This window comes from Drosophila sulfurigaster, chromosome X (genome assembly GCF_023558435.1).
Source record: "Drosophila sulfurigaster albostrigata strain 15112-1811.04 chromosome X, ASM2355843v2, whole genome shotgun sequence".
Taxonomy (NCBI): domain Eukaryota; kingdom Metazoa; phylum Arthropoda; class Insecta; order Diptera; family Drosophilidae; genus Drosophila; species Drosophila sulfurigaster.
This window is the reverse complement of record NC_084885.1, coordinates 13191592-13205130: the sequence shown is the minus strand read 5'-3', so window position 1 is coordinate 13205130 and position 13539 is coordinate 13191592. Positions and strand designations below refer to the sequence as shown.

Below are 13539 nucleotides of genomic sequence, written 5' to 3'. Positions count from 1 at the left end.
CACATGTCTAATTTGTTTTGACATTTGCATATCAATTTTGGGATGTGTGTTTCAAGAGTTTTTGGACTTTGGTTGTACTTACGAGCAGTAGGATTTGCCATTGGACTGTGTGATGCATGTGCCGCCATTCTTGCAACCGATTGTGGTGCAGGAGACCGCCAAAGCGACGCCAGTTTCTGTAAATATGCAAAAAGAGGTGTTAATAAATATTCATTAAATGTAGCTGCTATAAATATTCATAGTAATATAGTAAATGGATGGAGAAATAATATAAAAATGTATTGAGTATATTTTCGTTACATATTTCAATATACTTTTGTTATATGTTTTCAGTATATTTTTATTATATACTACAAGTATATTCTCGTTACATGCTACAAGTATATTTTCGTTACATACTTTCAGTATATTTTTGTCATACACTTTCAATACATTTTTGTTATATACTTTTAGTATATTTTCAGAACATATTTTCATTATATACTTTCAGTATATTTTCCTTATAAACTTTCAGTATATTTTCATTATATACTTTTAGTATATTTTCGTTACATACTTTCAGTAGATTTTCGTGCTATACTTTCAGTATGGTTCTGTCACACACTTTCGGTATATTTTCATTATATACTTTCAGTATATTTTCATTATATACTTTTAGTATATTTTCGTTACATACTTTCAGTATATTTTCGTTACATACTTTCAGTATATTTTTGTTAGACATTTTCAGTATATTTTCGCATATATAGTACGATCCAATCAAATACGGGTGAATCTAATTCAATTATCGCTTGAGTTCAATGCGTTCAACTGGTAATTTAATATTCATGATATTGCTGAGCTTTAAAATACTATACATCAGCAATCATTTGAAGCTGCTACTGATTTGATCATCACCGTCATCTGACGGATAGATCTCTATATCCAGTTACACATTCTATGCGTGAATTCAGTGTTGATTTTAAGGGCGCTCGGTCGGCATATCAAAGCAAGCAAAAAGCAACACTAACAGTCACAGCTACAACGAATAAAGTTCAGTGCACTTGAACTGTCCAGCACTGCAGATAAAGGGGCGCCAAAAAAAAAAAAAAGAAGAATTCAAAACTACAATAACAATAACAATATACAAACTTGTGCAATTTGCTACGAGCAAAAAGCGAAATCGCGAGAAAGCAACAAGCGAAGGAAAAAAAGACATAAATGTATGTATATGAATAAAACTCGGAATATGCTTATTTCTTTTTTTTTCTGTTTTTTTTTTTTTTTCATTGTAAAAATGGCACACAAATTAAACAAACGAGCCGCGCGCCAAAGCGCCCCAATGTTTGCTAATTGGGCGTGTGGCGATTTCCTGCCCGTCAACGGGAGAAGGGGGGAAAAAGGAGATGTGCAGGGTAAGTGGGGAACGGGAAGAGGGGAAGGGGCGAAGACGACCGCAGACGGCGACAATAAGTTTTGATTGCCCAGCACAATAAATAAATAGCTTTGTCTTCGCAAAGCGAGAGACTCGTTGCCCGTTGCGCGTCGTATAAAAGTAATATCTCTATGGCTATGACACTTTTTTTTTGTTGTTGTATTTTTTAGCCCCCCTTTCGTTGGAGTTTTTGGCCACCCTTTTCATTTGATTTCAATGGGCATTCGTTGTGTGTTGCGAGTTGTGCGTTGCGCGCGCGGCATTCGAAATAAGCAAATGCAACTGCGAAATTATCGCGTATCGCGCAAACATAAATTTAGCATTTAAATGATCGATGGGCATAAATCTTTCGCTGAAATATAGATGGAGTCGAGGCGATGGCGATGGAGACACAAACAAACAAACATGCATATGTACATATCTGCAAAGCAGACAATCAAGTCGAGTTTGAGTTTGAGTTTGCGTTGTGTTGAGTCATACACGGCGTATGCATAATATTGCGAAATTTATGCGAGCAAAGCAAAAGCAAAAGCAATATGCGACACAGCAACAACGGCAATAACAAGAGCAACATGTTGCTATACATTTTGCTGATTGTCTTAATTTTTTGCAACATTTTATGTCGCCAGCTGCGTTGCCTGCTTGCGCCTTTGCCCTCTCCCTCTCCCTCTCCGTCTCCCGCTCTCCCACTCTTGCTCTCTTGCTCTTTCAATCTCCCACTCGATCGCCTCTCCTGCGGACTGTGTGTAAACTAATTGACCTCAATTAGTGCAGCGCATAAAGCAACAGCAACAGAAACAACAAAATGAAATGAAATAAAATAAAAAGGCAATAATAACAACAACAACATTATAAACTACTATAAAAAATGTTTATTCGCTTTTGTTAAGGTGCGGTTCGATTCTGCGATTCTCCGAAAGAACAAACAACTCTGCGCTTACGAATATTAAGTATACTTCAAAATAAAGTGTGCGAATATATGTGTCTTTTAACCACATTATCGTCGTCGTCTTTTATACGAACAATCTCTCACAAGTAAGCAATAATAATTTGTTAAAGCGAACTCAAATGACACGAGCTGAAATTGCAAATTCAATTGCGGGCGGTAAACACAACAAAAATAAATACAAATAAAATACAACTTTTCAATTTTATTCACAGACCATAAATCAAGGTTTCAAAGATTTCGGGTAAGCTTTTGAAATCGTTAGTTTAATTGCAGACAGCTGTCTCGTAAAATGTAATAAACATAATTAATACCTATTTCAGTTCTATTCCAGCTTCTGTTGGCCCAAAAAAAAACTTGTCAACTTGTCTAAGTTGGGTTTTCCACCTTCTGTTAATTCGGCAAGTTGGGCGCTGTGGGCGTGGCTTAAATGAATTAACAGCAGCGCGCTTGGCGATTCAACGCTTCATCAACAGAGCGTGAACGCTTTTAGTTTTCAGTTTTTCATTTTTCGCTTAGTTTTTTTTTTTCTTTTTCAATTTTCCTCTTTTTATTGCGTGTGATTTACCGCACAATGAACAACAAAAACTTGCTGTACAAATCTGTTGAGGTATTTTTTCATTTTTCCTTTTTTTTTTTTGGTACGGCGTTTAGTCGGACGCTTGCCGATGCAGGCAAGTGTAACGTGAAGATCACCCTCGCAATTGAGTTCGCCTCCTCCGAGTGCTTTTACATGAGCTTCGACGTGTTGTTTAGACAAATGAGCTGTTAATTAGCCAAGTCATTTAATGCGCTGCTAAACTGTTACTAAGTAGGCGCAAGTTGAACAGATTTTTTGAGCTGATATCACAAGATTGTCTAAGTAATGATCAGTTGGTTTTTAGTTGTTTTAGTTGAAAATCTAGTATATTTTGTAGGCTTTAGTATATTTTTGAATGTAGTTATACCAAATCGGGTATATTTTGTAATCTATAAAAATATTTCGAATGTATAATCCAGTATATTTCGTAGTCCATAGTATATTTTGTATATATTTAAACCAATATGTTGTCTAGTTTTTAGTATATTATGAATGTAATAGTATATAGTGTAATCTGTGGTATATTTTGAATGTAATATTATGTCGAATCTAGTATATTTTGTAGTCTATAGTAAATGTTGAACGTAATAGTATATTAATATATTAAATTTACACTCTGCTGTATTTTAGTAAATTTGCAGTATATTTATTTGGAATATTGGACAGTTGAGCAAGCTTGATTTTTCTTATTTGTTTGTGTAATACATTTTTTATTGTTATAATAGACATGAAAAATAAAGATTAAAGTGAAATAATAAAAACCAAAAATAAATATGTTTTTAAATGCGATTTCTATATTAAATTTAAAATTTAAGTCACAATAAATGAGAAGCAGTAATACTCAAAAATAATTCAATATTTCAAACACGGCAATTTTGACATATATTTTACAGTTTTTGTGGTTTGTACATGTTCAGGTCGTAAAATTTTCCAAACTCTATGATAATTTGTAATGTCTTTTTTTTTTAACTACCGCTCAACGTGAAGTGGAAGGGGGCGTGTGTGTGCGGCAAGTAGGTGCAGACAAATGTCACTGGCCGTTATAAATGGCGCTTATCGAATTTAAATTTTTCGCATTACTTACACAGACATACACACACACATATATACAGAGACAAGTGGACAGAGAGCGAACCACAAACAAAAGCCACCCAAAAACGCTATCAGCATAATAAGCAACACAGCAACAACAGCAATAACAACAACAACATTGACGAAACTGAAACTAAAACAAAGGCAAAAAAAAAAAACAACTAAAAACAACAACAAACAACGTCGACAGCGACAAGTAAAACAGCAACAACAACAACTACAACAAGCTGAACAACAACAAAAAACAACAAACCACGGCCAAAAATTTCTCACGCTTTTCTCCACCACACAACAGCGCACAAAATAAGTAAATATATACATACATACAGACATACATCTATGTATATATAAATGTGTATAAAAATGTATAAAACTATCAAAAAATAACCGCAAAGTTGTTCATAGCGCAGATATAAAGCAACAGCAACAGCAACAGCAACAACAACAACAAAAAACACATCATAAAATAACAATTTATAAAGAAAAAATAATGCCAACGATTGCCCCAAAAAAAATAAAATCAGTCAGCAATGAAGCTTTGAAGCGGCAGAAAGAGAGAGAGAGAGAGAGAGAGATAGAGAGAGAGAGACGCAAAAATAGAGTAAAGGAGATGTTGATATCCTGGATTAGCGATCGGAATAATAAAAAAAAAAAATAATAATAATCAATGAACTAAGTGAGGCGCCCTCAATTTGTTAATTAGGCAACAAGACAAGTTGAATGATGTTGCATAGCTTAATTCATTTAGAAATTCAACTTTGCGTGTTTACAGGGCATCTGGCAGTCATGCAATCCGAATCCGAATGCGCTTGCAAATTTTTTGTTGTTGCTGAGGAAAACCCAATTCTTCTATCATAAAATGCATTTAAGTCGTTAACTTGCCACACACACACACACACACACACACATACAGCCGGGCAAAGTCATGCAAAGTGTCTGCTGTGTGTGATGTTGCCTCCTTTCGTTTCCATTCAGTTTTTATCTGCCCCCAACAATAGCAATGTGTGTGTGTGTGTGTGTGAGTGGCATAGCAAACTTGCCTCGTGTGGCAGTGGCACACATCTCTCTCTCTCTCTGTCTCTCTCTATCCCACTCATTGAATAATCTTACAAACTTATCGTTTGTTCAGTCAGCGTCATAAATTCTGCTACCGAAAACTTCGATACGCTGACGTTCGTTGTTCTCAGGCTTTAATCGTGCGAGCATATGAATAAATAAATAAATAAATAAACAAAAACATAACACAACGCGACAGCAATGTGCATGTTTCAGCATGTTCAAAATTGTCCCATGCGAGAGCTTTATCTGGAACAGCAGCAGCAGAAACATTTCATCATGTTTTGCAAATCACAGCAACAGCAACAGCAACAAATTTCGGTCTTCGATCTTTGGAGGAGGAAGTAATCCTCCTGCTGCATCTTGTCTCTTCTTCTTCTTCTTCTTGTTCGCACTTAAGTTAATCTACAAATTAAGAGCTCAAGATCAATCTTCTTCAAAGTTCAGTTCGCTCGCTGCTTGCAGCTCCAATTTCCGATTATCTGCTGCGGCGCTGCACTTTGCAAGTTTGATAAAATAGGAGGAGGAGGCAGAAAACTTTGGCTTGCAAATTGCGACGCAAATGTTGTTGCATGAATTCTTCCTTCGCTCTCTTTTTTTGTGTTCAGCTTCTTCTGGCGTATCTTTCCTCTGCCTGTGTTCTTTGTCTCTCTTCTGTCTTCTGTGTTCAGTGTGTGTTTGTTTGATAAGTCGCCGAGCCGACGAGATGCCAATGGGAGAGCTCTTCAAACTGTTTCACAGGCCAGGCAAGTGCTGACAAATTGTTGCGGGGGCGGTGGCAAGTCGTTTGCTGTGGTGTGGAGGTGGCACAACACAACACAACACAGCGCACCGTGCCGCAGCCGCAGCTACAACAATGAAAAGCTAAATAAAAATAAATAGTCGCCCCATAAATAATGTGTAATGGCAAATAGAAAACGAAACGAACGAACGACGAACAACAACAAAAGACACTTCTCGCTGCAGAGGCGTCGTCCAGTAAACGTGAACGTTGTAATAACAGTCGAGGGGTGGGGGCAACAAAATGCGGAAAGATTGTAAAGTGTTAATGAAAAAGTAGCTCCAAGTGCCTCTGTCTGCTCCGTGTCTCTCCCTCTCTCTCTCTCTCTTGTTCCGTCTCTCTCTGTCTCTTGTTGTAAAACGAAAAACGAGTGTGGGAACGTTCAACAGATCGCAACGGTTCGGTTCGGTTTTTTGGTTTTTGGTTCGGTTTTTGCCTTCTTCTTCTTCTTCCATTTGATTTCTGTAGATTTTTAGGTTACATCTCTTTCTCTCTCTCTCTCTCTCTTCTGTCTCTCTGTCGTGTGCATCTTTTGCGGTCTCTTGTCTTATATAGTATTGTACATGTATGTTAGCTTCCACCGATTTCGACGTCGCCTGACTGATAGATTAATAGGCCACAGTCAACTTACTGCCAGCCAGCGATATCTAAGCCGCCCAAGAAGCGTTCTCAACTCAACTCAACTCGACTCGACTCGACTCGACTCGAGTCGGTTAATCGGTAATCGGTCTCGTCGAGTCGACTTGACTTGACTTGTCTCGACTCTATCTATCTGTCAGTTGATGGAGCAGCAGCACTCGAAATACTCGTACTCAGTAATTGGATCAACGGTTGGGTGGCGCAGCAAATTTCGGGGAGGATGTTGTGGTTTTTGTGGTTACATTCTTTACTTGCTTTTCTCCGCTCTTCTCTCTTTCTTATTCATTTTGGTTACAAATTGATAAGCAGCTCAGCTCAGTTGTTAAATGTGCCAAGCTTCGTTTTCAATTAACTCTTCAAATAATGCCAAACAAACACATACTATAAGATCTTAATCTTGAGCTAATCAAGCAAGGAAGAACTTACTTTGAATTTCTAATAATGAAATAATTTCAACTCCAATAAAACTTTCTTTCCTATTAAAGCAAGGAACTAACTTGTAATTACAAATTATAAAGACTGACTTTAAAATTCAACTCGCTAGAAACTTGTTTAGTCATGCATCTGTTTGAGGTTTTCTTTCCTTTTGTAGATCTACATAGATCTATTTTAAACTGTTTTTACCCCTGGACTCTTATGCATCTTATTTTGATCACAAATCATTTGACAGAGCATATGTTGAGTGTGCATCTGTGTGCGTTTATCTTTCTGTCTTTCTGTCTGTCCGTCCGTATGCAAGACCTACCCTAAGGCGCCCTTAATGAAATGCTACGTAATTGAGCGAATGATAACCGCAACAACAACAAGAATAACATAATATAAATGATAAAGTAAACGGGCTCAAATGGGCCAGCTGCCGAGTAGTTGGTAATGCGTTGAAGTCGGGAGGTTTTTCATTCCTTCCTTCCTTCCCGTTGCCCCGGTTTTGGGTAATTGAAGAGTGCACTTGAAAACACATGCGACACTTTACATGGCATCATCAACACCCCCAACCCCAAGAGCAGCAACCCTGCAAGGACAGAAGAGAGCGAGAGAGAGAGAGAGAGAGAGAGAGGGAGAGAGCGACGCTGTGTGAACGTGGGAACAGAGAGAACAGAGAGAAGACACCCTCATGAGGTCGTCGACAAATGCGCGCCAAAGCCAACGACGAAAGGCAAATGGCTGCGCAGACGCACAAACTACACACACACACACACACACACACACACATGCACATGTACACGAACACTCACACATACACAGTGTAAGCAGAAAGGGTTGCTTTATACATAAAGTTGCATGAAGTTTAAAGACCATAATAATAATGTGGCATATGAGTGATATTATGCCTTGCTCTCTCTCTCTCCCTCTCCCTTTCTCTGTCTGTCGTTGTCGTTGTGTGTACTTTAAATAAAGTGAAGCATTTAACACTTCCGGCAGACAACAACAACAATACGAAAGCTACTCTTAAACATTCGACAGCGTGTGAATGTTTAGATTAGCGTCAAGTTTAAACGAGGATTTAGGGCTTTTTTGCTCTTTGCAACCAGAGAGGAGCTGGCTGCGCATTGTTAATTGATGCCACAAAAGCTGGAGACAACATCAATGTGGCGCCACCTGTCGATAACATACAAAATAGAGAGTTTCTCGTCTCGTCTCGTCTCGTTTCGATCTTGGTTGCTAAGTGATCTTTGAGGGCAGCTAACTGGTAGCTCATTTTAGCCGTTAACTTGACATTCCAAATGCAAATGCAAACAGTCAACACACTCACACTCACTCACACACACTCATAGTTAAGAGCTGGTTTGATCGATCATAAATGTGTAACTGCATTTTCCAATATGTTTTGCATTCGATTTTAATGGATTCGAAAAATGAAAAAGATACTTCAAAGATCACAACGATCATTAACCGATGCATTAATTAGTTTGAAGCTGCTCGAGAAAAAAAAAAGTGATTGTTATAAATGAATTTGTGCGATGTTAATGCCACGATAATGATGCAGATACTTTTGCATCTATTTGACTACATTTGACTTCCTTGTTCAAAATATACACTCAATATTCTATAATAATGCTCCTTGTTTGGCCATCTCTCTAGAGATCTGTGTAATTAAAGACATCCATTGTATATGTATTTTTATCTATTTTATGACTTTTTATCTACTCCAAAGCATTTTTTATCTCTTCACAAGTGTGTGTGTGTGTGTGTGTGTGTGTTGTTGATCTTGGGCTGATCTACTTACACAGCAGCTGGATTCTCACACCCAAGCGAAGAAGAAGATGAAGACTCGTCGATTTCAGTTTCAACTTGAGGCAAAATACGAGTCTCTGCTCAATATGCGATCCGTTTGATCGCCGTCGCATCGCTCAAGTGTACATAATGATGATTGTCATTTCTCATTGCACACAAACACACACACACACGCACACACACACATACACCCATGCATACAGACAGAGTTCGAGAACTTGCCACATTTTGTTGTAAGTTTGAAACTTAGAAAGAATTTCTATGTCCAGCTGAATGAGTTGGCAGGCAGCATTCAAGCGAGTTTTCTCCGTCCGTCTGTCTGTCTGCCTGCGTGCGAGTGCGACAGCAATAGCAGCGCTATATGGCTGCTTGTCTCGCTCTAGCATCGCGTGCAATGCGGCCCCTGGGCCTGGGCTTGGGCTTGGGCTTGGTTGGTATCGGGTCTGGGCCTGGCCGTGGCCAAGAGACAGCAGCAAAGACAACAAATACACACACACACATACATCAAGAAAACAGAAGACAACACACAACACAACAAAACACAACACAACACAACACACCAGACAAGACAAGACAAGACACTTTGGGTAATATCTATAAAAATTGTTGTACTCCGAACCCGAAGCCGAATCACAGATCGAGACCGAGACCGAAACCGAGTCTCAAGTCCGAGAGGCAAAAGAAGGCCCGAAGAAGACACCGAAGAGCTGTTTTGCCCCGTTCATTTGTTCTCGTCTTCGTCGTCGTCGTTTGTCGTTTTCTTTAGCCGAGGTTGTCAGCCTTTTTGGACCCAAGCCCAAGCCCAAGCCGGGCCCAGGCCATGAAGTGGTTATAAGAATAAGACACACAAAGCAGAGAACAGAAGAAAACAACAACTACAAACACACACACACACACACTTAGCACGAAAACCGAGCAGCAGCAAAGAGAAGAGAAACACAACACAGAAGAAAAAGAAGAAGAAAGATGAAAAAAATACTAAAAACTTGTTCGGTCAGTGCGTATCAGACAGCAGATACTTCTCTGTGTGAGAGTATCTCTCTATGTGTATGTGTTTGTGTGTGTGTGTGTGTGTGTGTGTGCTGCGCCCTGGCCATAAAGAAAACTCATTAAACAGGCAGCAAGTCAGGCAAGAAGTAGAAGACCAAGTCGTTGGCCAAGTTGTTCGAGGCAAAAGTTGATGGGCTAAGCCAAGTCTAAGGAAAGAGAACAAAGGGTAAAGACAACAAAAACCAGAGAGGTGAATGCGTGCGTGTGTGTGTGTGTGTGTGTGTGTGTGCGCACTAATTCGCCTGACCATCATTAAAAGTCAATAAACAGACTGCAGCAACTTCTTGGCCTAATCGTTGATTTTTTCGAGATTTAATTACAGCAAACACCAAAAAAAAACGAAAGAAAAACGAATGAAAAAATGAAGCAAAGCGAAGCTACAATAGAAGTGAAGGATTGAGCGATTGGTTTGGCTAGCTAGCTGCTTTCATAATTAGTTTAAGCCAAATTGAGCTGGAAACATGCATCCCAACTTCCCCAACTGATTCCAAACAGTTTTGTCTAACCATTTGCGGCATTTTCCCAGCATCTCAGCATCGCAGCAGCAACCGCCTTGGAAAGTTGTTTGGACCAAGCTCATCTATGGCAATGCCAACTCTCCTGTTGTTGTCGTTGTTATTGTTGTTGTTGTTGTTGATAGATACTGATGCTGCTGTTGATGTTGTTGATGATGGGAACAATGACAGAGAGTCATGTTTATGCAATGTCCAATATGTCCATCCAATCGAGTCTCGAGTCTCGAGTCTCTCGCTCGCTCCGTCTGATGTGATGGGAAAGCGACTTGCAACTACTAATGTTACAACTTGCATTCTATGTTGCCCCCCACTCCGCACCCCACCCCCCGCCAAAAGCATTAACATCATCAACAGCATTACTTTACTGTCTGTGATTTCCGGAGCATCGCAAAATTCTACCTGCCAAACCAAACCAAAAAAAATAAATCCAAATTTTTCTCACTCTCTTCTCTACGTTATAAAGAGCTGTGTGTGTGTGTGTATTTTTTTGCAAACAAAAACAGGATCGCCTGTCTAAACGGAACTGCTCTGCAACATCAACACAATGATGATGATGATCATCATCATCATCTTGAGGTGGTATCAAGTAACACAGCATTATAATCAATATGCAAGCATTCCTTTAAACGGGTTTATTTCGTTTTCGGTTCAGACCAACTGCTGCATTTACTTTACTTCACTTCACTACACAACACTTTGCTACCATTTTCTTCTACTTCTTTTTATTTTAGTTTTTTTTGTTCTTTCCGATCGACTTTCGGTATTTGTTTCAGATTTAACGCATCACAAAATTAGCAAGCTTACATATTCCGTTTTTTTTAATTAAGTCTTAAGTTACCAATCGCTTAAGTGCTGAGAAAGTTACCAAAAGGCGGCATCGATTAATTAATAAATGTGACAGCAAATGGGCGATAAGTGCCCCGTATGAAAAAAAACAGGCACCCAAAGCAAAGAGAGAAGAAGTCTCGAGGAGGGGGGGAACGGACAACAACAACTCCATCGCCTTTGCTGCTGATGATATTCAAGCAGGCAACAAGACGGCCAAAAAGACGGACAGGCTTCAATTGGGCAACAACTTTCACACAAGTTGACATTGCTCCATTGCGCTCCTGTGTTGCGTTGAGACTCGGTTATCGCCGGAAGGCACTTAATTATATCCAGACTAATTGTGTGAATCAAAAGAAAGGCTTAAAACACTTATGTCTTCTTTCTTTCTTTCTTTCTTGGCCTCGACATTGTTTTTTACCTGCTTTACTTTCATCTACATATTATAAGCTTTACTCGATTTCAAGCAAGTCAAAGTGTTGACATGTGTTGGGTATCAAGAACTTAATCAGCAAGCATTTTGATGCTTTTCTTTTTTGGCAACAATGTTGCAATACAAAATGTATTTTCTAGATTTTAAAAACCTAAATATTTCTTTATACAGTTCTACAGTTTGCTTATTCATTCTTATAGCTTCATCTAAACTTCCTCTTTAATTAAAGAATGGAAATCAAGTTTACTTTAATCTCAAAATATATGAAACTGCTTTCCTTAATCTTATAGCTGTTATTACGATTACTGGGGCATCATTAACGATCCCTTAGCTAATTTTGCACTCTACGGGTCGCATTGGAATTACGTGTACATATATGATTTTCCTATGGGCAAGACACTATCGTTATTTATAATTCCCATATGCCGAAATCAACGGCAAACTGGGATAATTAAGGAGAAGATCTAGCAGCCAGTTTTGTATGTGCGTGACTTACAATAATTTTCGGGAAGAGCACATTTCGGGGCAGAGTCAAGAAATGTTGAATGTTTTTTAGGGTGCGCACAGTTCGGCTAAGGATAAGGATAGAGGAGAAGCAGAAGCAGAGCAGAGAAGAGCAGAGAAGAGAGAAAAGGCAGCAGCAGACAGGAAATACTTTTGCAGTTGCTGGCTAAAAGTGCAGGCACAACAGGGAGAATGCGCGACATTGAAAATACGAACGACGCGATACAAAAGTAGACGGAGAACTTGTTTTGTGGCTGCGAGCGAGGTTCGGCTCGACTTCGGATCGCTTCGGTGCGGATCGTCGTGTCTCGTGTATGTGCCTAGGTAGAGAGGTAGCATGTGTTATCCCGCTCACTCTCTCGCTCTCTGTCTGTAGCTGTCTCTGTTTTGTTCGCCCTGCTGTTTATCCGTAATTTGATCAGCAGAGCAAACAGTAAAAAGGACGCGCCTGTGCAATATGCTTAGGGGTTGCAGTTGCACACACACAGGAACACAGCAGAGTGTCGTTTGTTGTTGTTGTTCTTGTTGTTGTTGTTGAGATCCCTCTAACTCTGTATGGCAGCTGTCGCTTTTCGCTCGGTGGTTTTTTTCCTTTTCATTATATATATATATTTTTTTTTGCTGTTTCGGTGGTTGCAGCCGCTCGCTACAGAAAAACCGTTACGCTCAAGTCCAGCAGGCTCCAAACTGGTGAGGGGGGAAGCAACATGATTTGTCAGCTGCAGCAGCACCAAGCAACAAAAAATCTGAGAGACGCCAAGCGAAAGTTGAATGCTCTCCAAGATGCTGCGCCAACGGGGCGTGGTTCTCTTCTGCTTCAATGCCGGGCGTAAATTATTAAAATGCATGCAAATGTTACCAACTTGTTGTGGTTGTTGTCGATTATGCATAATATTAAACAGCCGAGCTTAAATGTCAATGTGAATGAAAATGAATGGGAAAGTCGCTTTACGTCTACCTTTTTTTTTCATCTGTTGTCTTGCTCCTTTTGGTTGCCACTAATTTGTCGCAGCATTTAATGGCGCCTTAATGGAGAGCGGATCTGATATGCAAAACGTTCAGCGCTGTCAATATCATAGACGATCGGTCGCTAGGTGAACGGGGGCTAATGAAGGAAACCGAGTCGAGGAAATCGCTAAAAGCGACAAATATGATGCAAAATGTAACAACAACAACAAAAAACTAGATTTGCCACAGCAAGTCAGAGCTATCGGGTTTGTGGCATTTAAACTGAGCTGGGAATGATTAATTTAGCTTTCAACGTAAGGCATCATTAGATTAAAGATATTTCTGCTTAATTCACATATCGCGCTGTGTCCATAAAAAAAGGAACGTCGTCTAATGGCCGATAATATTACCTTCGTTTCTTTTTTTTTATGTATTCCAGTGAAAAATAAGGTGTTTTTTTTTTATAATTCCTGGAAAGTTTAACAAGTTTGTAAGGGCAATGAGAGTAGATACAACTACAACAC

General features: G+C 39.3%; 1 protein-coding gene across 1 annotated transcript in view; it reads right to left on the bottom strand.

Annotated features, from left to right (window-relative positions):
• Positions 1-13539, bottom strand: part of LOC133849391 (neurogenic locus Notch protein) — a 44724-nt gene that overhangs the window by 29173 nt on the left and 2012 nt on the right. Inside the window, exon 2 of the mRNA XM_062285437.1 lies at positions 83-176. Within this exon, the coding sequence (XP_062141421.1) occupies positions 83-176 (94 nt within the window). The remainder of the gene's footprint in view (positions 1-82; positions 177-13539) is intronic.